The following is a 25,125-nucleotide window of genomic DNA, read 5'->3' as shown; positions in this document are numbered from 1 at the left end:
GTTTTGCAAGTAAGAATCTCAGGAAACTTGGGGGTGTGACCTGAGATTGGGGAATGCTCCAACTGAGGAGCAAAGGGAGGAGATAGAGACATCATCTACAGTTCAAAATCTTGCAGCACATTGTAAATCGATATCACCATGCCACTGGAATGCTGGAACTGACTTCACGATGAGGGAATCACATCTGGTCATATCTACAGTTACAGTTCAGAGTGTATTTGTGGAAAAAAAAAGTTACCAAGCTCTTTTTACACCTGAAGCGCAGCCAAAACATCTTTCATTTCTCGTGTGCTTCATCTTACCAAGATATCCGCCACTTATGTATTGGCTGTCAAGAGAATCATTAATTGTCACAAGTATAGTTGACGTTACTTAGCGAAATCCTGACCTTAGAGAAAAGTTCGTAGCGTGTGTCAACCAGGTGGAAAAATCTGGAAACCACTTTGTTCTTGTTTGGCAGGTTGATGATAATTGACATTGGTGGAGGGGGCAAGGGCAGGGGAGCCCATCATGATTCACAGCTGTGACAATTCAAATAAATTTTCCTGCCCATTCTTCCAGAAAGGCCACATTTGCTGCCCTGCCTATTGTTTTGTAAACCAGCGTGAGTTACCGTCAACCTTCACTTCGTGTACACTTCACAGAAAGCTTTTGCTCTTTCTGTGCTGATCAAAAATGTCAAGCCTGTTATCTGTGATGTTCCTGAAAAAAACACTGAATAAATATGATTACGGCCACGTTCACAATAGTGTCGTGCTGAGAAAGCAATTGAGCTTGTCATCACTTTTCTCTCCATTTCCTCCTGTGGACTCTCCTTGGCTCCCAGATCTTGTCACAATCAGCCCCCAGATGTTGGATGAGAGAAGCCCACTTAACCTTCCACTGACTATCCCTCCATTCCTCCGACAGCACAGCACATTTACTTGGTGAATGTGTTGGGTCATTTTAAGAGGACCTCATTGTAATAACCTTTAACCTACTTCCCAAATGGCACTATTAAAATCAGGATAGGAGGTAGATCGGGTGGTGCAGTAGAGCATAACCACAATGTCCCTCACTTCTTGAGGACTTGAGGTCAAGTGCAGCGTGGACTGGCGGAATGAAGGTCTCTCAAAGCCTGCAAGAGCTTTGAGGCCCACAGCACAAACCTGCCTCTAATCTGTAACAAATTGGCAGTCAGTCTCTGGCATGCTGGAAGATCTGTTAACGTGGCAAGTTTCACATTAGTGTAGTTGTGGCTCCTCTTCTGTGGGCTGAGGAACACTGCTGGAGTGGAGTACAGGGGCTTTTTACTTTGAGCTGGCTGTGCTATTCATGACCTGTGAGCACTTAACGCTAACACCCGAGGCCCGATTTTAGCCCAGCTGCTCAATGGGAGCAGGGAGGAACCCCGATCCTCCCAGGAGGAACTGGGGGTTAAAAGTCAAGTTTGGGTCCTTCTCACACTGCCAACAGTTTACGCTGCATACCAATTTTAACTGGCGATTTACTGGCTTCGGGACAGCCGCCCACCCCAGACAAGCAGGGTCTAACTGCTGAGCCGACGTCACGGTCCAACGCCAGTGCGATTTTAACTCCGAGTTGGCCAATGCTCCCCTCAGTCTCGGACCCGCCAGTTTACACGGTCATACACAAGGTGTCAACAATTGTGTGGAACAGGCTGGATGGACCAGGGAATATTTTCTTGATCAGATTGTGCCCCTAATTCCAGCATGAGGTTAAAATCGGGACTTGGATGCCTGACATAGGGATATATTCCATTTTCCAGGCTGACATCCCTCAGCTTGATGAGCTAAATTTGCATTTTTTAAAAAAAAGATATAGAGGAATCAGGACAGTTTGTCACACCTCAGTGAGCTGAAAAATAATTGATTTTTCTTTCTCCAATGAGTTACAGTAATAAGATCCAACTCAATTTCAGCCATGGTGCTGATTCAGCAAATGTTTTTGTAACAGACTAGCTGATTGCCTGTGAACAACCAACAGCAAGCATGGTTTTTTATGAGGGGAAGATGACGGTTAAGTGATGGGGAAGGGAAGGGAGAGGAGTAGCGAAGGGGATGAGGGGAAGAAGGGTGATGGGATGCAGGAGGGAAGTGGATGAAGAAGGGTAGGTGTCTGAAGAAAGAAAGGCTTTCATTTATCTACCATCTTTCATAACCACTGGATGTCACTAAGCGCTTTACAGCCAATTAAGTACTTTTGACATGTTGTAATGTAGGAAACATGGCAGCCAATTTGCACACAGCAAGATCCACAAACAGCAATGGGATAATGACCAGATAATCTGTTTTAGTGATGTTGATTGAGGGATAAATATTGACCAGGACACTGGGGATAACTCTCTGCTCTTCTTCAAAATAGTGCCATGGGATCTTTTACATCCACCGAAGAACACCTCAGTTTAATGCCTCAACTGAAAGATGGCACCTCGAGCAATACAGCATTCTGTCAGTACTATCAGCCTTGATTTTTGTACTTAAGTTCTGGAGTGGGGTTTAAACACAGAACCTTCTGACTCAGAAGCAAGAGTGCTACCAACTGAGTCACAGCAAGAGAGGGGAATGAGTAGACAGGAAGAGGGGGAGGGCAGAGACAGGAAAGGAGGAAACGAGAGGATGGGAGAGGGGGAAACGAGAGGACGGAAGAGAGGGGGAAACGAGAGGACGGAAGAGAGGGGGAAACGAGAGGACGGAAGAGAGGGGGAAACGAGAGGACGGGAGAGGGGGAAACGAGAGGACGGGAGAGGGGGAAAGGAGAGGACGGGAGAGAGGGAAAGGAGAGGACGGGAGAGAGGGAAAGGAGAGGACGGGAGAGAGGGAAAGGAGAGGACGGGAGAGAGGGAAAGGAGAGGACGGGAGAGAGGGAAAGGAGAGGACGGGAGAGAGGGAAATGAGAGGACGGGAGAGAGGGAAAGGAGAGGACGGGAGAGAGGGAAAGGAGAGGACGGGAGAGAGGGAAAGGAGAGGACGGGAGAGAGGGAAAGGAGAGGACGGGAGAGAGGGAAAGGAGAGGACGGGAGAGAGGGAAAGGAGAGGACGGGAGAGAGGGAAAGGAGAGGACGGGAGAGAGGGAAAGGAGAGGACGGGAGAGAGGGAAACGAGAGGATGGCAGAGGGGGAAATGTGGCAGAGGGGGAAAGGAGAGGACGGAAGAGGGGGAAACGAGAGGACGGGAGAGGGGGAAACGAGAGGACGGGAGAGGGGGAAACGAGAGGACGGCAGAGGGGGAAACGAGAGGACGGCAGAGGGGGAAACGAGAGGACGGCAGAGGGGGAAACGAGAGGACGGCAGAGGGGGAAACGAGAGGACGGCAGAGGGGGAAACGAGAGGACGGCAGAGGGGGAAACGAGAGGACGGCAGAGGGGGAAACGAGAGGACGGCAGAGGGGGAAACGAGAGGACGGCAGAGGGGGAAACGAGAGGACGGCAGAGGGGGAAACGAGAGGACGGCAGAGGGGGAAACGAGAGGACGGCAGAGGGGGAAACGAGAGGACGGCAGAGGGGGAAACGAGAGGACGGCAGAGGGGGAAACGAGAGGACGGCAGAGGGGGAAACGAGAGGACGGCAGAGGGGGAAACGAGAGGACGGCAGAGGGGGAAACGAGAGGACGGCAGAGGGGGAAACGAGAGGACGGCAGAGGGGGAAACGAGAGGACGGCAGAGGGGGAAACGAGAGGACGGCAGAGGGGGAAACGAGAGGACGGCAGAGGGGGAAACGAGAGGACGGCAGAGGGGGAAACGAGAGGACGGCAGAGGGGGAAACGAGAGGACGGCAGAGGGGGAAACGAGAGGACGGCAGAGGGGGAAACGAGAGGACGGCAGAGGGGGAAACGAGAGGACGGCAGAGGGGGAAACGAGAGGACGGCAGAGGGGGAAACGAGAGGACGGCAGAGGGGGAAACGAGAGGACGGCAGAGGGGGAAACGAGAGGACGGCAGAGGGGGAAACGAGAGGACGGCAGAGGGGGAAACGAGAGGACGGCAGAGGGGGAAACGAGAGGACGGCAGAGGGGGAAACGAGAGGACGGCAGAGGGGGAAACGAGAGGACGGCAGAGGGGGAAACGAGAGGACGGCAGAGGGGGAAACGAGAGGACGGCAGAGGGGGAAACGAGAGGACGGCAGAGGGGGAAACGAGAGGACGGCAGAGGGGGAAACGAGAGGACGGCAGAGGGGGAAACGAGAGGACGGCAGAGGGGGAAACGAGAGGACGGCAGAGGGGGAAACGAGAGGACGGCAGAGGGGGAAACGAGAGGACGGCAGAGGGGGAAACGAGAGGACGGCAGAGGGGGAAACGAGAGGACGGCAGAGGGGGAAACGAGAGGACGGCAGAGGGGGAAACGAGAGGACGGCAGAGGGGGAAACGAGAGGACGGCAGAGGGGGAAACGAGAGGACGGCAGAGGGGGAAACGAGAGGACGGCAGAGGGGGAAACGAGAGGACGGCAGAGGGGGAAACGAGAGGACGGCAGAGGGGGAAACGAGAGGACGGCAGAGGGGGAAACGAGAGGACGGCAGAGGGGGAAACGAGAGGACGGCAGAGGGGGAAACGAGAGGACGGCAGAGGGGGAAACGAGAGGACGGCAGAGGGGGAAACGAGAGGACGGCAGAGGGGGAAACGAGAGGACGGCAGAGGGGGAAACGAGAGGACGGCAGAGGGGGAAACGAGAGGACGGCAGAGGGGGAAACGAGAGGACGGCAGAGGGGGAAACGAGAGGACGGCAGAGGGGGAAACGAGAGGACGGCAGAGGGGGAAACGAGAGGACGGCAGAGGGGGAAACGAGAGGACGGCAGAGGGGGAAACGAGAGGACGGCAGAGGGGGAAACGAGAGGACGGCAGAGGGGGAAACGAGAGGACGGCAGAGGGGGAAACGAGAGGACGGCAGAGGGGGAAACGAGAGGACGGCAGAGGGGGAAACGAGAGGACGGCAGAGGGGGAAACGAGAGGACGGCAGAGGGGGAAACGAGAGGACGGCAGAGGGGGAAACGAGAGGACGGCAGAGGGGGAAACGAGAGGACGGCAGAGGGGGAAACGAGAGGACGGCAGAGGGGGAAACGAGAGGACGGCAGAGGGGGAAACGAGAGGACGGCAGAGGGGGAAACGAGAGGACGGCAGAGGGGGAAACGAGAGGACGGCAGAGGGGGAAACGAGAGGACGGCAGAGGGGGAAACGAGAGGACGGCAGAGGGGGAAACGAGAGGACGGCAGAGGGGGAAACGAGAGGACGGCAGAGGGGGAAACGAGAGGACGGCAGAGGGGGAAACGAGAGGACGGCAGAGGGGGAAACGAGAGGACGGCAGAGGGGGAAACGAGAGGACGGCAGAGGGGGAAACGAGAGGACGGCAGAGGGGGAAACGAAAGGACGGCAGAGGGGGAAACGAGAGGACGGGAGAAAGGGAAACGAGAGGATGGCAGAGGGGGAAACAAGAGGATGACAGAGGTGGAAACGAGTGGACGGGAGAGAGGGAAACGAGAGGACAGGAGATGGGGAATGAGTGGAGAGGAGAAGGGGAACAAGAGGATGAAAGGGGGGAGGGAGGGGGATAGGAGAGTGGTAAGGTAACAAAGCAAAGGGGAAAGGAAATAGTGGAGGAGAGGATAGGCGATTCTGGAAGGGAGGCAGGATGGAGATGAGGGAGAGGGGAAATAGCGAGGAATGATGAGGGGGCTGTGCTTGGATATCACCTTTTCCTACAGATGCAAAACAATCTTTCAAAAAAAAAGGAAAGGTGCAACCAACCTGAAGTTGAAGCTGATAATCAGCTAACAGTTTGCACAGTCCCCTGGTCAAACAGGAATTAAACCCTCAGACTATGTTTGCTGAACAACAATTAGACTAAGAGGGCACAGTGGCAGCTTAGCAAAATAATACATTGTGCAGTACAGGGTGCTAAACTCCAATAAACTATCATCTGATTTACTGTGAGCCACTCCACAGGCAATGCAGTAAGATGCAACTTTTGTACTGATCAATCTAAAGGATGTCAGTGCTGGAAATGGAATGTTTTGCACCTCTTGCTCCTGTAGCAATATTAGGTCCTCTCAGGCATTGTGTCCCCTGAGCTGGCTACAGAATAAAACTCCCTCTACACTGCCCCATCAAGTGTTTCCAGGTAATGGAGAGTATGGCATCAGTCAAGGTTGGCAGAAGTGAATGGCAGATTAACTTGGTACAATTCAGAGTGATGCCCCAGCTCACAACAGTGCCAGAAAAGCCCCATCCAACAGGCAGATTGGCCGTGTATACAGGTACCTCTCTGCCCCTGCCAACTGTGCAGCCAGTGTTAGGTGCAATGATGAACTAAAACAGGTGCTAAGATGAAATCCTGCTTCCAAGGCAGCCAGCGGGTAAAGTCATTTTCATGTGAAACTGCTCAGCAGTCAGTGCACTATACATACTCCAAGAGCTACAGAGATGGATTATTTACAAAAGGTTCCTCTGGAGCCAAGAAGTCATTTTTATGAACAAAGATTAAGCCACTTGGCCAACCGCCTGTTTGTCTTCTGCCTTCCCCGGGGGAGGTAACAAAAATCTTGCTGGTCTACTGCAGGTGGCTTGAGTGTGCTAACAGACTAACTATTTCAAGGCTGATCTCCGAACATCCCGTGAGAGAGAAGTCTTGGCAACTTTATGCAGGGTTTGCTGTTTTCAGACAAGGCACCGGTGCATGATCAACATATTTACAGAGGGCATTACCTCATCAGGGGATGCCTTTACAGCAGAAATCATTGTACTGAAAGCAGCCTTCTTCATGAATAAGTATTGAGAGAAAACTTTGCCGAAGACGCACATGCTATTTCTCCTCACAATAACAGCACAACCTTCTGAGATTTCTGTGCTCCTCTAATTCTGGCTTCTTGTGTATCCCTGATTTTAATTGCTCCACCATTGGAAGCCGTGCCTTCAGCTGCCAAGGGTCTAAGCTCTGGAATTCCCTCCCAAAACCTCTCCACCTCTTTTCCCTCCTTGAAGGCACTCCTAAAAACTTAGCTCTTTGACCAAGCTTTTGGCCATCTGCCCCAATATCACATTATATGGCTCGGTGTGAAATTTTGTTTTATAACACTCCTGTAAAGTGCTTTGGGACATTTTATTAAAGACACTATATAAATACAAGTTGTTGTGACACAATCTGCTGAAAATCAGCCTTTAACAATACATTTTCACACAAAAAAACACTTTAAATGTCAATAGGTTTGTTGTCTGTGTCTTCGAGAAAATCGTTGTGTTTTTGTTTGGTTTGCATTTATTTTGTGAACAAATTAAAATGCATTCATAGAATGATACAGCAGAGAAGGAGAACAGCAGTGAAACAAATGACCAGACTGTTGTTTTTAAGTGATGTTGGTTGAGAGATAAATGTTGTCCGGGACATGGGGGAGAATTCCTCTGCACTTCTACTAATAATCCCACAGGATCTTCTATATCTACCTGGAAGGGCAGGTGCAGCCTTGCTTTAATGTCCCATCTGAAAGATGGCACCTGCAATAATGCAGCACTCCTTCAGTACTACACTAGAGTGTCACCCTGAACAAACAGGACTTGAACCCACAACCATCTGACTCAGAGGCAAGACAGCTACTCACTGAGCCACAACTGATACATAGAAGGCTACATGCTAGAGGAAGCAAAATGCTACAGTATAAATGGATCAGTGGACATGCTTGCCTAGGCATGGAACATGTTCTCTGCCTCTGGAGCCCAAGTTGCTGAGGTAGCTAGCATAAATGGTGAGACTGGGGCTGCCATTCTGGCCTGTTGGCAGGTGTGCTGAACTTCCACCCTGGCCACTACAGGCCGCATATGAGGCAGGAAGTGTGAAGTAAATGGGCATGTGTAAATCCCATACAGGTGAAGTTGTTTCAATGGCATGTTGGTCCACGCTGAGGGAATTCCTGAAACACCAGCAGGTCCATCATACTGCCGAGCCAGTGTCAGTATTGGTGGAATACAAGGAGAGTATAACAAGGTGGGACCATTCTCAAGGTAGCAAGGAAATGTCCAAGTTGTTGTCCAGAGGTTTTACACTATAAACATCTTGGTGATGACTTTCAGACCCATGGCTTCACCTGCGACAGTTTGCGATCTTGGCCACAGCCCTTAGAGACGAGCCGAAAGGTCAGGACTTGACCAGCAGAGGAACTTTTCTACTAGGACACGAAACATGCTTACCGCAAGAAGGCTCGAGGGATTTTCCTTCTGCTGAATTCCTGCACTTCAACAACAACCTGTAATTTACTGCATCAGTTCAATACTGACATCAGCTTCCCAGACGTTTTGACAAATGCTAGCAGCAATGACTGATTAGTTCAAATTCCTTTCCGTCTACATATCTCTCTGGCCTTCTGCTGTCTTACTGAACAGCTCACAGATTTAGGGCATTGCAGGAAACTGGAGTGAGATCATTCCAGTCCTTGTGGCCAACCCCAAAGTTCAGTAAAATACCATACATTACTGTTTTTCTCATCTCCTCTAGCATTTTCTCCTATTGAACACCCTGCTCTCTCACTCCTCCCATCTCTCTTCAAAGTTCTGACTAACTACACCCATAATTTGATGACCTTTCCCCCTCAAATAACCTGATGGATCCAACTGCTGTAACAAAAGACTCTACCCCAACTTCAGTGCAATACTCATGTTGTCATCTTCTTTTCACTTACAGATCAAAGTAGCTTCTAACTGTGGGGAATCTGAGGCCATGATTGATAGTTCTCCCAACCACAGACCTCTGAACAATCATGAGGAAAATTCCTTGGATATCCAACTTTAGCTCACCAACATCACCTTCAACTCTACAGCTCCTGTCTGACATCAATGGGCCAGAATACTCTTCAGCTCATTCACTGGCAATTCTGTTTGGCTCCCACCAGTAAGATTGCACTTTAATCCCCAATTCAATTCCACTCAGAGTGAACCCAAAGCCTCAATAATTTGCTTGACCTTCAGTTGTGCCTTCAAGTCCACAGTTCATCATCAATGTCACCAATTTTCTGTTCCATAATATCATTCACTCCAACATCACGAAAATCCTCATCAACACATGTGTCACTTCTGGGCTTGATATTCTGGCCCTCTAAGTTCCAGCCTACACAAACTCCAACTTCTTCACAATGCTTTCAAATGCCTCATCCTTTTACAAATCATTCAATGGACTTGCCCCACCTTACCTCCACAACCTCTTCCGAATCAGTGACCCAATACAACTCCCCCAACCCAGCCCCTGCCGCAATTTGGTCTGCTGTGCACCCCTTTCTTCTTCCACTCGATCAAGGGCAGAGCTTTCTGCCATCACAATACATTCTCTCTGGAACTCTCTCCAGCTTGCTAGCTCTTACCTCACCCTCTAAAAGCTTCCTCAAAATCTATCTCTTCAATCCTTCATTCTGCCACCTCGCCTAAGCCCTCTTTGGGTCTGACCTTCCTGGCGATATTTCATGGGATATTTTTCTATGTTTAGGAACACAGGAAATAGGAGCAGGAGTAGGCCATTCAGCCCCTCGAGCCTGCTCCACCATTCAACTAGATCATGGCTGATCTTCTTCTTCAATGCCATTTTCCCCGCACTATCCCCAAATCCCTTGCTATATTTAATATCTAGAAATCTATTTAAGGTGCTATTGGTGTTAGTGATGGTCATTGTCATATCTCTCACAGAAATTAATACATTACTCCAAGTAGAGCCAGACCAGCACTTTGTACGTTCATCATCACTTCCTGGGACTTGACCCATTTCCCTCTCGCTATTAAGATAGCTTGAATGTAAGCCTGTCCATCCAGAGAGTCTATGTATAATAACATAGATTTCAGTAGTGGAAAGTCCCTTTTAGCACCTGTCTCAAACTTCAGTATTGGATGCAAGAGGAAACTTATTGTCTGACAGGCAATCTTTCGTTCGCTGCCAGTGTTAGGCTAGCTCTGTTCATTGCACTCTTTCTTGTGCCTCTTAGTTTTATTGATACTAAGGTCACTGCTCCTCTAAACTACCTTCTCTCGTTTCCCTAAAGTTCCAAACATACATCAGGTGATAACAATTTTCCTCCTCCCTGCAATATTCACAGTGTTGCATTCAAAAGCAGGATTTTCCCAGCCCTGGGGGTGGGGGGCGGTGGGGTCGGGAGGGGGTAGTGGCAGGTGGGGGGATGGGAAATTACTGGGGAGCCAAGTTGGGACGGCTCCCTAACAGAGTCCCACCGCGGGGTACGTTTCCCAGAGGCGGGAGTGGCTGATCGCCAAATGGAGGTGGGCAGCCAATTTAAATATTTAAGGACAGTCGATTCTTTGGGCCCGCCGTCATTTTGCCGGGGCGGAACGCCATTCCCTCCCCCCACCCCCAGCCATTTGGGAAGGCCTCCATGCGACTGTCTGGGGAGGTGGGGGGGGGGGGGGGGGGTGGCCACTGGAGCCAGAGACACTATGCCCCAAGGAGGGGGCCCCAGGCAGGGAAGGTTGCCCCCGTGGCCCCAATGGACCAACCTGCCTGCTTGGCCCCTCTGATTTTTAATGTTTTTACTCACCTCTCCGAAGGCGCCCCTAAATTGAGGTACGCTCTTGGTCCCCAAGTTGTCTCAGCAGCAGCATCCACCTCTCCCGGTGGGGTGGCAAATTAGGAGGCTGCCTCCGGTAAAATTACTGAGCCCCTCCCGCTGCCAGTAACTGAGGGTTTGGGACTCACATTTCGTCCTGACATCAGGGTCCCAAAGCCCGTGGTAAAATCCCTGCCCCAAGATCCTTCACAGCCTGTCCCAACTTGTGTTTGCCTGGGGCCTCAAAACTGTGGAACTCGTACTGTCCGTCAATGTACACTCCTTCCTACAACTTTAAGGCTTTAATAGCCAACTCTTGGTGTCTCATTGCCACTACCTCCCAACTTATGTCTTCTCTCCTTTGCTTTCCAATCTCAGTGGTGTCCTACATGATGGGAATTGGCTTCTGAGCATGGTCCATCAATAAATAACAAGAAAGCAGGCATTGGCTATGTTACAGCAGTGTCACCTCTGTCAGACCCCAATTTGCAAATGAATTAAGATGGACTCACTTTGTGTGCTTGTCATACATGATGGGAAGGAATTCATCCACAGGCAGCATCTTTTGCAATGGCTCAGAGCTGACCAGTTTCTTGGCTCCCTGCAGTGAAATGGCATAGGCCAGAGTCCAGTATGAATACTCCGCGACCACAAGATTCCCGACATTGGCCACAGGCTCCTCTTGATTGGGATTGACCAGTTTCCGCCCAAGGTAGCTGCAAAATGAAAGAAATGATATATTTTCTTCAAACATAACCCTTGGCCTCTTTTAAACATCCTCTTTGAAAGAATCTTCCTTTCCCAATCTCAGATTTCAGTTGTTAAATATCCTACTGAGGTGGTCCCAAGCCATACGGAGTAAGGAATGGCTGACCCCTACTCTGTGCTGAGGGAGCAGATTTGATTCAGGTAGGTACCGGGTGAATTACTCTTGGCCTTAATGTCCTCAAGATGTTGGGAGCAGGTGGGAAAATCAGCCACAGTCACTCCAATTCTGGCCTCTTGTCTGCCCCTAATTTTCATCACTCCATCACTGATGGCTGTGGCTTCATTGTTGGAACTCTCAACCTCTCCTTCCTCCTTTAATATGCTCCTTAAAACCTATCTCACCTGTCCTAATATCTCCATATGTGGGTCAGTGTCAAATCTTGTTTGTTAATGCTCCTGTGAAGCATCTTGGGCCATTTTACTATATTTAAAGGTGCTATACAAATGCAAGTTCTTGTTGATCCTAATCACCCTCCAGTGATCCCTGCTGGAAAGCACTCGTGTATTGGCATCAGCTGAGGACTGCATTTGGATTGACAAGTACCCTTGCTATCACCTACTGTTTATGCTCACACATAGCCCACTGGACAGGGATGTCAGAGGGGTTGGCAGAGATGTGGAACCATACCCCAGGCAGGTGGGGGAATTACAGTGTGTTAAAATGACCGATGAACGTAGAGTAAACTACCAACGAGAATCTTGATTAATTCGTAGGGGAGGATTGATCAGCTGAATTGATAAGCAATCTCAAAGACCATAAAGACAGATATCTCTATTGTCACTATCTCCATTGTCCCTTGTTGTAGCATTTCATACTTTGGTATCGCTGCTGCCTGAGAGCAGACATTGTGTACAGAACCCCTTTTATGCGCCATCATGAACAGTAAGAGGGGGTGGGGGTAGCAATCCCCATTCATGAAAAATAATGGGGAGCTTCATAATAATTGTTTGCAGACAAAGAGAGAGAGAGAGAGGGCAAATTGAGATAGAGAGTGACACAGAGGTGAAAGAGAAACAGACGAAAGAAAGGGAGAAGTACAACGACATACCAAGAGATAGAAATGGACACACATGTAGGAAGACAGAAACATGCGTCATTTAAAAAAGGATGCACAATTCATACAAAAATAACAGTTAGACATAGGTCCATCCAGCCTGTCCTGCATAGTTGCAATATCTTATGCATCATAACACATATACCCACCCCCTCCAACCCAGAGCCATATAACCTCTTGGGAGAGATGGAAAACCAGATAATAACCCTGGCCAATTAGGTGCGAGGAAAAAAACAGGAACATTTCTCTTCAAACCCACCCCCTGCCACCATCCCCCCTCCCCCTCCAACTTGTGTGACTGAAACTGGTCCAGTAGATCACATTGGCACTAATTTAATTAACAGAATACATCCCTCAAATGATTAATGTTTCATCTTTAATATTTACTTACACAAGGTCCCATTTCAAACCAACATCCTCTATTTCTCTCAGCAGTTTCATCAGTTTCCGTTTAAAGTAGGCCTCAAACCTTACATCATCTTCAAACACCACGGCCTTGCTCAGCTTTCGATCCACAACCTGCGACCACATGAAAATATCACTGACCCTGGATGATGTGGAGTGCAGATTCACCAGAATGGTGCCAGGTCCCAGAGGGTTACATTAGAAGCACAGGTTGCACAAACTTGGCTTGTATTCCCTTGAGTATAGAAGATTAAAGGATGGTCTGATCGAGATGATTAAGATGGTGTACGGATTTGATTGGGAGAAACTATTTCCACTGGTGTGGAAAATCAAAGACATGGGGACGTGATCTTAAAATTGGAGCCAGGCCTTTCAGGAGAGAAATCGGGAACCATTTTCCACAAAAAATAGTCATAGAAATCTGGAATTCTTTCCTTCAAAAAGCTTTGGATGCTGGGGCTATTGGAGCTTTCAGGACTGACGTAAATAGATTTTTTTTTAGGTAAGGGTATCAAGTGAAAGGAGCTGAGGTGTAGATCAGCCATGATCTAACTCAATGGCAGAGGAGGTCCGAGGGGCCTGATGCTAATGTTCCTTGGTCAACCAGAAGATCCCAGGTTCACTTCCTGGTCTATGTTGAGTCATATTGGCAGCAGCGAGGCTGCAATTTTCCTCAACGCTCCTGGGCTTGGTATGGGAGAAATCAGCCAGTTTCACTCTCCTGATCTTTACGCTGCAAAGTGTTTGTGTGGTGTGTCTAGATATCAGTTGAAGGCAAGATCTGGCTCAAGACACAACTGGGGTTAGTGGTGATGCACATCAGAGACTAAAATTAAGGGTCAAGAATAAACACTTGAGCAAAGTATCATAGCACATGAGATGGAACTAAATCCTAGGCACTGAGGCCCGTCCTCTCTGGCTGATGTCAACTAGCTCAGCAGAGACTGAGGACTGAAGCTGGCCTATGCAGCTCAGTTCCACTTTACACAGCCCATTCAGCAACTGAGCCAACACCAGAACCCATTAATAGGGAACCTGAAGAATCTGACACAAGTTGATTAAAAATTAAGGCTCAGTGGGATTTTGGCACTGTATGAAGTGACAAGTCATACAAAGCAAGAGTAGCCCGAGCTATCAGTCTCTGGCCTGTGCCACGTTGGCCAATCTCAGCCTAGGCCGTGGTGTGGCCAAGACAATTAGGTTCGACCCCTTGAATCTTCAGACAGAAGAAAAAGTCAAACCAGAGGTGCTGCTCCTGGCCGCTATCCAGTGCTAGAAACTAGGAGTATTGGGTCAGTCTGCAAAGACCCCCATCATGAAATATCCTGCTAAAATACACTGCCCAGACAGACACAAATATGAAGAATAGTCACTTGGCTGAGGTATCAAATGGACGCCAGCATCCACATAATGTCAAGAGTATGAGTCAGCACCTTCAGGAGAGGAGAAACCCAAATAAGGTCAAATCCCCACACGTCTCAGTGCCTGCCAACCTCCACTAAATAAACTTGGTGATGGTATAAATGTGAAATGCAAATGGACTTGTCCAGCAGAACATTCCAAGAGATAACATATTAGACATCAAACAATTTAATTAGGTTAACTCCTGAGTGTTTCTATGGCAACAATACTTTGGATCACAAGATTTCAGTCTCGAAACGCAGAACCAAAACAGTGCAATAAAAAAAATTACAATATACACAGCCAGCAGACCAAAAATACATACCTCTTTCCAGATGGAATAGTGGCTGAGAAAACATCCAACTTCTCCCTTGGTGAGAGTCCTGCCAGAGAATGGGTCGTAATATCCCGGCAACATGTTAACTCCCATGGCTTTTAAAGTGCTGCTATTCAGAGCACTGAGGAAATAGAATCAGGAAAACAAGATTTCAGCAAACACTTATTCTGTTTTTAAATAAAATATACACACAGCCCACAGAGTAAGTGACAGCTTGGTTTAGTAGTAATGCTATTGCCTTTAAGACAGAAGTTAAGGATTCGAGCCTCCCTTATGGCTTTGAACACATAATCTAGGCCAACACTCCATTGCTGGAGGGGCTGTCTTTTGGATGCGAAGCTGAACTGACTTCCTGTCTGCTTGATTAAAGATCCCATGGTCCCACACAAAGCAGAGCAGAAAGTTCCCCCAGTCTTCAGGCCAATACTTAGACTTCAACCAACACCAGATTAACTGATCATTCATCTCCCTGTTGTTTGTGGGGGTTTTGCTGTGGACAACACTTCAAAAAGTAAGTGACGATCTTTGGGACATCCCTGAGACCATGCAAAGGGGCTATGTAAATGCAGACCTTTTGTTATAAAGGGAATTCCCGGGTACATTTCCTGTGTTAGTTCACCTTTGCTGGCACAGAAGTAGAGGTGCTATAGTTAGCTTTGGTGCACCTAGGCTACAGTGGGGCAAGATCAGCCAAGGTTCTTGTTCTTGATCAAGATATACCGATTAAAAAGTGGCCTTGTATCAGTGTCAGATGAGAACAGGAACCATTTTGGCTCTCCCTTCCACAGTTAAATAGCTAGTCCAGAGTCACTGTCTAGGCTTACAAATGGAGAATGGCCACTTTGGGGAGTTACTACCAGGTCAGAGAGAGAGAGAGAGACAGGGAAAACTGGGAACCAAAATACAAAGTGGAACAACATATAAAAACGTATTTACTTAGAAGAATTCCAAGTGCAACTTGGATGGTCAAGCTCCGCTTTTCAATCTGAGCTCAAAGTTTTGCCAGTTCTTTTGACTCTTTAGAAATTTGGAACACTAATAGTAATTCTTTCATACCGACTGATTTAGTGTAATAGGACTGAATTCCGAACTTTATCTGTGTTGCAAAGGGATACTCCAGATGGATACCAGGCCACTCCAGGGAACTGAGGTGGGGAAGAACATTGGACTAGTTGTTCCCTAAGAGTGACATTAGCTGTTCCTGGGAGTAACCTTCAAATAGAAAGGCAACTGGGCTGACTTGGGGGTAGGTGGAGGAGAGTGGAGGTGTAGGGGCCTGTGACAATGTTAACTGGAAAAGAGGGTATGTGTCTTTACTGTCAAGTGAAGCAACTGAAAGAACGGGGTTCAGGAAGACGAGACTCCCTCTCCAAAAGGGATCTCGGGGTTGACCCGGGGTTGACCCTCCCTTTAAACTCATACATGCTAATCTTTTCCCTCAACTTCAAAGAGTAATGCAACGGAACTGGCCGAATTACTGAGCTGCCAAGAAGGTCCCAGTTCAAAGCCTTGGTGTATGCGGAGTCATGCAACAAGACCTGGACAACATTCAGGCTTGGGCTGATAAGTAGCAAGTAACATTCACGCCACACAAGTGCCAGGTAATGATAATCTCCAACAAGAGAGAATCCAACCATCTCCTCTTGACAGTCAACAGCATTCTTTTGGGCCTCCTTATCTCGAGAGACAATGGATACGCGCCTGGAGGTGGTCAGTGGTTTGTGAAGCAGCGCCTGGAGTGGCTATAAAGGCCAATTCTGGAGTGACAGGCTCTTCCACAGGTGCTGCAGAGAAATTTGTTTGTTGGGGCTGTTGCACAGTTGGCTCTCCCCTTGCGCCTCTGTCTTTTTTCCTGCCAACTACTAAGTCTCTTCGACTCGCCACAATTTAGCCCTGTCTTTATGGCTGCCCGCCAGCTCTGGCGAATGCTGGCAACTGACTCCCACGACTTGTGATCAATGTCACACGATTTCATGTCGCGTTTGCAGACGTCTTTATAACGGAGACATGGACGGCCGGTGGGTCTGATACCAGTGGCGAGCTCGCTGTACAATGTGTCTTTGGGGATCCTGCCATCTTCCATGCGGCTCACATGGCCAAGCCATCTCAAGCGCCGCTGACTCAGTAGTGTGTATAAGCTGGGGATGTTGGCCGCTTCAAGGACTTCTGTGTTGGAGATATAGTCCTGCCACCTGATGCCAAGTATTCTCCGAAGGCAGCGAAGATGGAATGAATTGAGACGTCGCTCTTGGCTGGCATACGTTGTCCAGGCCTCGCTGCCGTAGAGCAAGGTACTGAGGACACAGGCCTGATACACTCGGACTTTTGTGTTCCGTGTCAGTGCGCCATTTTCCCACACTCTCTTGGCCAGTCTGAACATAGCAGTGGAAGCCTTACCCATGCGCTTGTTGATTTCTGCATCTAGAGACAGGTTACTGGTGATAGTTGAGCCTAGGTAGGTGAACTCTTGAACCACTTCCAGAGCGTGGTCGCCAATATTGATGGATGGAGCATTTCTGACATCCTGCCCCATGATGTTCGTTTTCTTGAGGCTGATGGTTAGGCCAAATTCATTGCAGGCAGACGCAAACCTGTCGATGAGACTCTGCAGGCATTCTTCAGTGTGAGATGTTAAAGCAGCATCGTCAGCAAAGAGGAGTTCTCTGATGAGGACTTTCCGTACTTTGGACTTCGCTCTTAGACGGGCAAGGTTGAACAACCTGCCCCCTGATCTTGTGTGGAGGAAAACTCCTTCTTCAGAGGATTTGAACGCATGTGAAAGCAGCAGGGAGAAGAAAATCCCAAAAAGTGTGGGTGCGAGAACACAGCCCTGTTTCACACCACTCAGGATAGGAAAGGGCTCTGATGAGGAGCCACCATGTTGAATTGTGCCTTTCATATTGTCATGGAATGAGGTGATGATACTTAGTAGCTTTGGTGGACATCCGATCTTTTCTAGTAGTCTGAAGAGACCACGTCTGCTGACGAGGTCAAAGGCTTTGGTGAGATCAATGAAAGCAATGTAGAGGGGCATCTGTTGTTCACGGCATTTCTCCTGTATCTGACGAAGGGAGAACAGCATGTCAATAGTCGATCTCTCTGCACGAAAGCCACACTGTGCCTCAGGGTAGACGCGCTCGGCCAGCTTCTGGAGCCTGTTCAGAGCGACTCTTGACAGTCAACAGCATTACCATCACTGAATCCCCCATTATCAACATCCTGGGGATCACCATTGACCAGAAACTGAACTGTACCAGCCACATAAATAATGTGATTACAAGAGCAGGTCAGAGGCTGGGAATTCTGCACTTCCTGACTCCCCAAAGCCTGTCCACTTTTTACAAGGTACAAGTCAGGAGTGTGATGGAATACTCTCCACTTGCCTGGATGCGTGCGGCTCCAACAACACTAAAGGAGCTCGACACCATCCAGGACAAAGCAGCTGCTTGATCAACACCACATCCTCCACCACCAACACACAGTGACAGCAGTGTGTACCATATCCAAGATGCACTGCAGCAACTCACCAAGGCTCCTTTGACAGCACTTTCCAAACCTGTGACCTCCACCATCTAGAACAGGGTTGTCCACAATATGGCCTGTGGGCCAGACTCCGGTCCATCTGTCTCACCAATCTGCCCATGGCACGCCTCTGATTGACGGCTACCCTGTATGTTAGGCGGAAGGGGTAGGCGGGATCTGTGTCTGGCTGGCGGAGGACCCCTGTCTGTTGTTGGTCACTCTCAGTGACTGACAGGGGCTGCTATGGCAGGGTTATCCTGATTTGTGAAATGCGGCACAGATGCCCTGGGACTGGCCACGCCTGCTGCTTCGCATGGTTCAGTATATGTCCTGTATCCTGCACACTGGGCACGTTCCCATTTCCACTTGCCCCAACTTAAATAAAACAGGCACGGTGAGTATCCAGTTGTGGGAATGGCTGCTGCTGAGAGAGGGGAGTCGGAAGCGAGGAACACGGAGCCGGGAAGACACTGCTGCAGGGGGTGGGGGCTGTGGCGGGGGGAGGGAAGAGATACAGGGAGTAGGGGAGAGAGAGAGAGAGACGGGGGGGGGGGGGGTGGAGAGAGAGAGAGAGAGAGAGAGAGAGAGAGAGAGAGAGACGAGGGAGAGAGAGGGGGACAGAGACGAGGGAGAGAGAGGGGGAGAGAGACAAGAGGGAGAGAGAGGGGGAGAGAGAGACAAGAGGGAGAGAGAGGGGGAGAGAGAGACAAGAGGGAGAGAGAGGGGGAGAGAGAGACAAGAGGGAGAGAGAGGGGGAGAGAGAGACAAGAGGGAGAGAGAGGGGGAGAGAGAGACAAGAGGGAGAGAGAGGGGGAGAGAGAGACAAGAGGGAGAGAGAGGGGGAGAGAGAGACAAGAGGGAGAGAGAGGGGGAGAGAGAGACAAGAGGGAGAGAGAGGGGGAGAGAGAGACAAGAGGGAGAGAGAGGGGGAGAGAGACAAGAGGGAGAGAGAGGGGGAGAGGGACAAGAGGGAGAGAGAGGGGGAGAGGGACAAGAGGGGGAGGGAGACAAGAGGGGGAGGGAGACAAGAGGGGGAGGGAGACAAGAGGGGGAGGGAGACAAGAGGGGGAGGGAGACAAGAGGGGGAGGGAGACAAGAGGGGGAGGGAGACAAGAGGGGGAGGGAGACAAGAGGGGGAGGGAGACAAGAGGGGGAGGGAGACAAGAGGGGGAGGGAGACAAGAGGGGGAGGGAGACAAGAGGGGGAGGGAGACAAGAGGGGGAGGGAGACAAGAGGGGGAGGGAGACAAGAGGGGGAGAAATAAGAGGGGGAGAAATAAGAGGGGGAGAAATAAGAGGGGGAGAAATAAGAGGGGGAGAAATAAGAGGGGGAGAAATAAGAGGGGGAGAAATAAGAGGGGGAGAAATAAGAGGGGGAGAAATAAGAGGGGGAGAAATAAGAGGGGGAGAAATAAGAGGGGGAGAAATAAGAGGGGGAGAAATAAGAGGGGGAGAAATAAGAGGGGGAGAAATAAGAGGGGGAGAAATAAGAGGGGGAGAAATAAGAGGGGGAGAAATATGAGGGGGAGAAATATGAGGGGGAGAAATATGAGGGGGAGAAATATGAGGGGGAGAAATATGAGGGGGAGAAATATGAGGGGGAGAAATATGAGGGGGAGAAATATGAGGGGGAGAAATATGAGGGGGAGAAATATGAGGGGGAGAAATAAGAGGGGGAGAAATAAGAGGGGGAGAAATAAGAGGGGGAGAAATAAGAGGGGGAGAAATAAGAGGGGGAGAAATAAGAGGGGGAGAAATAAGAGGGGGAGAAATAAGAGGGGGAGAGAAAGGAGGAGGGAGAGAGAAAGGAGAGGAAGAGAGGGAGGGGTGGGAGAGACAGGGCGAGAGGGGAAGGGAGAGACAGGGAGGGAGAGAGAGAGTGGACAGTGAGAGAGGGAGGGGGGAGGAAGAGAGGGCGGGGCAGGGAGGAGGGGAGGGGGGGAAAGGAGGTAGGGAGGGAGGGAGAGAGGGAGAGAGAGGGAGGGTGGTGAAAGGGAGGGTGGGGAGAGACAGAGGGTGGAGGGAGAGGGGGAGGGGAGATGGAGGAGAGAGAGACAGAGATACAGGGGGAGAGTGATACACAGAGTGTATGGGGTGAGCGGGGAGAGAGATCAAGATCTCTCCTGACAGATGGACATCTATCCAGAATACTCCTCATTAATACATCAAGTGTGTGAGCAGAGATTGACTACTTATGCAAGCAAAAGCAATACCATGTATCTCACTAAATAAGTGGTCAATATAGTGACGAGAAAGTAAGTCAATATATTAGTCTTCTCATTTAAAGCTTCTTCACAAAAATGCACATTTGTTGTTGTTTTAATTAATAGTAAGATAAAGTTTTAATGCCTTTATCTTTCTGAAATTTGCTCACCGGCCCCCTATGTAGGACAAAAATTGTCATGTGACCCCCCCCACACACACACACAAAAAGGTTGGACGCCCCTGACCTAGACGAACAAGGTGCATGGGCACACCACAATCTGCAAGTTCCTCCCCAAGTCACGCACCATTCTGACTTGGAACTATATCGCCGTTCCTTCACTGTCACTGGGTCAAAATCCTGGAACTCCCTCCCTAACAGCACTGTTGGTGTACCTACACCCCAGCGGTTCAAGAAGGCAGCACACCACCACCTTCTCAAGGGAAATTCGGGATGAGCAATAGATGCTGGCTTTGCCAACCATACCCACACCCATGACCTAAGTAAAAAAAAGTTGATTTCAGCTGACTCAACATCCCTGGGATAGAAAAGGGTTGTGTTTTTGATTGCTGTGCAATGACTGAGAGGTGCATCCATGTTCCTATATCTGGCAATGTTGTGATGCCTCCCACTGTGGCACAGCTTGCCAAGAAACGGTCATTACGGCACCTGGCACTGTATCAGCACAACCCCTGCAAACAGTCAGCGCCACAAGCTTAGGAGGAGAGAAAACTGGTCAAACAGAATAATTTGTTTCAAAGTTCATTGCCACGCTAAGATAATTAAAATTTCTGTCAACAACACATTCCTTATCCATTTTCAGTAACATTTAATAAATATGCAAATGCTAGCCCAATCGCACCAGGAAAGAAAATTCAGCCACACATTACTGGATTCTTTTCAAATCCCCATTTGGCTCATTTCTTGGCATTTTGTTGACTTGCCTGAGGTGCACTTAATTTTAAAAATTGCAGCCACATTTTCTCATTTAGCTGCAGCTCCATTCATTATTGCCCTCACAGTGGGCAAACTGGGTTTCAGTTACTCCATCCCTGCCAAACTCTTGGATTTTAGATTTTATTCAGGGGCTCGGATAAGGACTTCAGTGAATTTTAAAAAGTTTAGTGGTAGGCAGGGTGTGGGGAATGTATAAAAGATTTAGCAGTGGTGGGGGGAGGGTTGGCTGTGTTCAGTTTTGAACTGGAAGAAGCATTAAAAACTATTTTTCCTCTCAATTTTCTGCCCCTCACCTGGAGCCCTTCATTCTTCATGGAAAAGTGTAGACAATCAAATCCAACACTGTTCTTCACAGAATCACAGGATAATACAGTGCAGAAGAGGCCCTTCGGCCCATTGAGTCTGCACCGATGCATTAAAGACACCTGACCTGTCTACCTAATCCCATTTGCCAGCACTTGGCCCATAGCCTTGAATGTTATGACGTGCCAAGTGCTCATCCAGGTACTTTTAAAGGATGTGAGGCAACCCGCCTCTACCACCCTCCCAAGCAGTGCATTCCAGACCGTCACCACCCTCTGGGTAAAAAAGTTCTTCCTCAATCCCCCTTAAACCTCCTGCCCCTCACCTTAAACTTGTGTCCCCTCGTAACTGACCCTTCAACTAAGGGGAACAGCTGCTCCCTATCCACCCTGTCCATGCCCCTCATAATCTTGTACACCTCGATCAGGTCACCCCTCAGTCTTCTCTGCTCCAGCGAAAACAACCCAAGCCTATCCAAACTCTCTTCATAGCTTAAATGTTCCATCCCAGGCAACATCCTGGTGAATCGCCTCTGCACCACCTCCAATGCAATCACATCCTTCCTATAATGTGGCGACCAGAATTGGACACAGTACTCCAGCTGTGGCCTTACCAAAGTTCTATACAACTCCAACATGACCTCCCTGCTTTTGTAATCTATGCCTCGATTGATAAAGGCAAGTGTCCCATATGCCTGTTTCACCACCCTATTAACCTGCCCTTCTGCCTTCAGAGATCTATGGACAAACACGCCAAGGTCCCTTTGTTCCTCAGAACTTCCCAGTGTCAGGCCATTCATTGAATACTTCTGTGTCACGTTACTCCTTCCAAAGTGTATCACCTCACACTTTTCAGGGCTAAATTCCATCTGCCACTTTTCTGCCCATTTCACCATCCTGTCTATATCTTCCTGTAACCCAAGATACTCAACCTCACTGTTAACCACTCGGCCAATCTTTGTGTCATCCGCGAACTTACTGATCCTACCCCCCCACATAGTCATCTATGTCGTTTATATAAATGACAAACAATAGGGGACCCAGCACAGATCCCTGTGGTATACCACTGGACACTGGCTTCCAGTCACTAAAACTGTCGTCTGTCATCACTCTCTGCCTCCTACAGCTCAGCCAATTTTGAATCCACCTTACCAAGTTACCCTGTATCCCATGTGCATTTGCTTTCTTGATAAGTCTCCCATGTGGGACCTTGTCAAAGGCTTTGCTGAAATCCATGTAAACAACATCAACTGCACTACCCTCATCTACACACCTGGTCACATGCTCAAACATTCAATCAAATTTGTTAGGCATGACCTCCCTCTAACAAAGCCATGCTGACTATTCCTAATCAAATTTTGCCTCTCCAAGTGGAGATAGATTCTCTCCTTCAGAATTTTCTCCAATAGTTTCCCTACCACTGACGTGAGACTCACTGGTCTGTAGTTCCCTGGCTTATCTCTACAACCTTTCTTAAATAGTGGGACCACATTAGCTGTTCTCCAGTCCTCTGGCACCTCCCCCATGGCCAGAGAGGAATTAAAAATTTGGGTCAGAGCCCCTGCAATCTCCACCCTCGCCTCCCACGGCATCCTGGGACACAAATCGTCCGGACCTGGAGATTTGTCCACTTTTAAGCCTGCCAAAACCTCCAATATCTTGTCACTCCCGATGACAATTTGCTCAAGCAAATTTCTTGCCCAAAGCCTTTGCACAGACTGGATCAGAAGCAGGAACCATACCTGACTTTGCACTCTCTATCCCCAAGGGCATGGGGGCATCTTTAGCACCCTAAATATTACCCTAACTGAGATCAACTAACTTAGCGCAGGCCAAAAACCAAACCCAGTTCCAAACCCGCCTGTGTAAATCAATCTCACAGTGAAAGAGCTTACATTTACACAATGGGCCCAATTTTAACTCTTGTGTCAGTGAATGGGCTTTGAGTGAGTTAAAACCAGGCCCTACATCTCAGAGAGCAAGTTACATTCGTGCAGCCACTGTTGAAGTGTAGGTAAATGCAGCATCCATTTTTGGACACAGCAAGATCCCATAAAACAGCGATAAGATAAATGAACAGTTAATTTGTTTTCTGGTGGTGTTGGTTGGAGAAGAACATTGGAAGGGGGGCACTGGAAAAACACCCTGCTCCTCTCGCAATAGCAGCACAAGATTTAACCTCCACCTGACTCACCAGAGCAGGTAGATGGGGGCGCCTTGGTATATGGGCAGATTGTACATTATCTATGGATCTGCTGGGTTGATTCCTCCTTTAAGGTCAATTATGTTTCACCTTTTCTGGCAACTGCACAGGAAAGAAAACTGACCTTCCATCCACAGCATCCATTATCTTGCAGTCAATCTCCTGCTCGTACAGTGCCTGAAGCATTCTCTTCCGTCTGTCAGGGCGTCGTTGCAGGTTTATTAGAAAAACCTGCAACAAAAATGAGACAAGAATAAAAACCCGGCGCAAGACTTACTGGGCTACAGCCCCACAGGGTGGTTATAAATGTTTTTTCCACCAATGAGAGCTCCGATTTTTGATGTGTCTTACTTCCAATTGGATGGGCGGGAGGCATTCATAAGAAACAAAGATTCTAATTTAACTGCATTTAGGTGACAAGAACAGTCCAATCAGAAGGAAGAGAAACAAAATGCAGAACCAACACATGTGAGCCCTTTTAATATGTTTCGTTTTATGCAAGATTGTACCTTCAATATTTTAGGGTTAATATACACTAATTGAATTTGTCTAATTTATTATTGTAATGCTACTGTCCGTTTCAGCATCAATGAGTGACAGCTAAAAATAATAAACCAGTTGGTCTACGGAGAAAGGATCTATGTGTGGTCCATAGAAATGCATAAAAGTTACAAGAAGGAGGCAGGCCATTCAGCCCAACCAGTCCATGATGGCACTTACAAATCACATGAGTAAGTTCACATTTACCACTTACGCTCATATAGCGTCAAGTCCCAAAGGAGCTTCACAAGGGGACAGATTGGCATTGAGCAGGAAGTCAAAGAGAATAATTAGGGAAGGTGACTAAAAGCTCACCCAAAGAGAGTTTTTGAGGAGATTTTTGAAACTGGAGAGGGAAGCAGCAAGAGAAAGTGGTTAAGGGACAGAATCTGCATGAACACAGTGGCTCTGCCAATGATGGTGGAGTCAAGGGTTGGGGGGGTGGGAGGAGGTGAGGAGGGTGACCTTGGCGGGGGACATAAGGGAGACCAGAGATAGAAAAATAGATGATACGTGTTGAGGTGTGTTGCAGCAGCTAGAATCAGAAAAAATGGTGGAGGGATTTGAAGGTGAGGACAAACAATTTGAAGTCCAGGAGCCTGGGATAGAAAACCAATGGGAGATTGGCAGGAACAGGAGTGGGCAGGACAAGCATTTAACTCAAACTCTCAACGCTGCTTCATACCTCAGCCATGGAGAGACCCCGTTTCAGGACCATGCTTACCTCATCAAAGATCATTTTATCCGGATACTTTGGCTGGAGGTAGGTGAATTGTGATGGGTACATTGGCGGTCCATCAACTGCAAGGAGAAAGACAAAGCCCGGCTGATATAATTACCGCAGCAACGCTGACAGTTCACAGTATGTTTGCACAGTAAATGGATGAACTAGGCTCAGAAAAACACTGCTGGGCCA

The 25,125-nt window shown here is 48.7% G+C and overlaps 1 protein-coding gene across 1 annotated transcript in view; it reads right to left on the bottom strand.

The window, feature by feature from the left end:
• cercam (cerebral endothelial cell adhesion molecule) overlaps window positions 1-25,125 on the bottom strand; it is a 79,648-nt gene that overhangs the window by 16,309 nt on the left and 38,214 nt on the right. Inside the window, exons 7-11 of the mRNA XM_068012248.1 lie at window positions 24,934-25,010; window positions 23,794-23,900; window positions 14,472-14,604; window positions 12,732-12,859; window positions 11,030-11,233 (exon numbers count right to left, since the gene is read on the bottom strand). Of these exons, the coding sequence (XP_067868349.1) occupies window positions 11,030-11,233; window positions 12,732-12,859; window positions 14,472-14,604; window positions 23,794-23,900; window positions 24,934-25,010 (649 nt within the window). The remainder of the gene's footprint in view (window positions 1-11,029; window positions 11,234-12,731; window positions 12,860-14,471; window positions 14,605-23,793; window positions 23,901-24,933; window positions 25,011-25,125) is intronic.

This window comes from Heterodontus francisci, chromosome 32 (genome assembly GCF_036365525.1).
Source record: "Heterodontus francisci isolate sHetFra1 chromosome 32, sHetFra1.hap1, whole genome shotgun sequence".
Taxonomy (NCBI): Eukaryota; Metazoa; Chordata; class Chondrichthyes; order Heterodontiformes; family Heterodontidae; genus Heterodontus; species Heterodontus francisci.
Note: the sequence above shows the minus strand (reverse complement) of the source record. Positions and strands in the feature narration are given on the sequence as shown.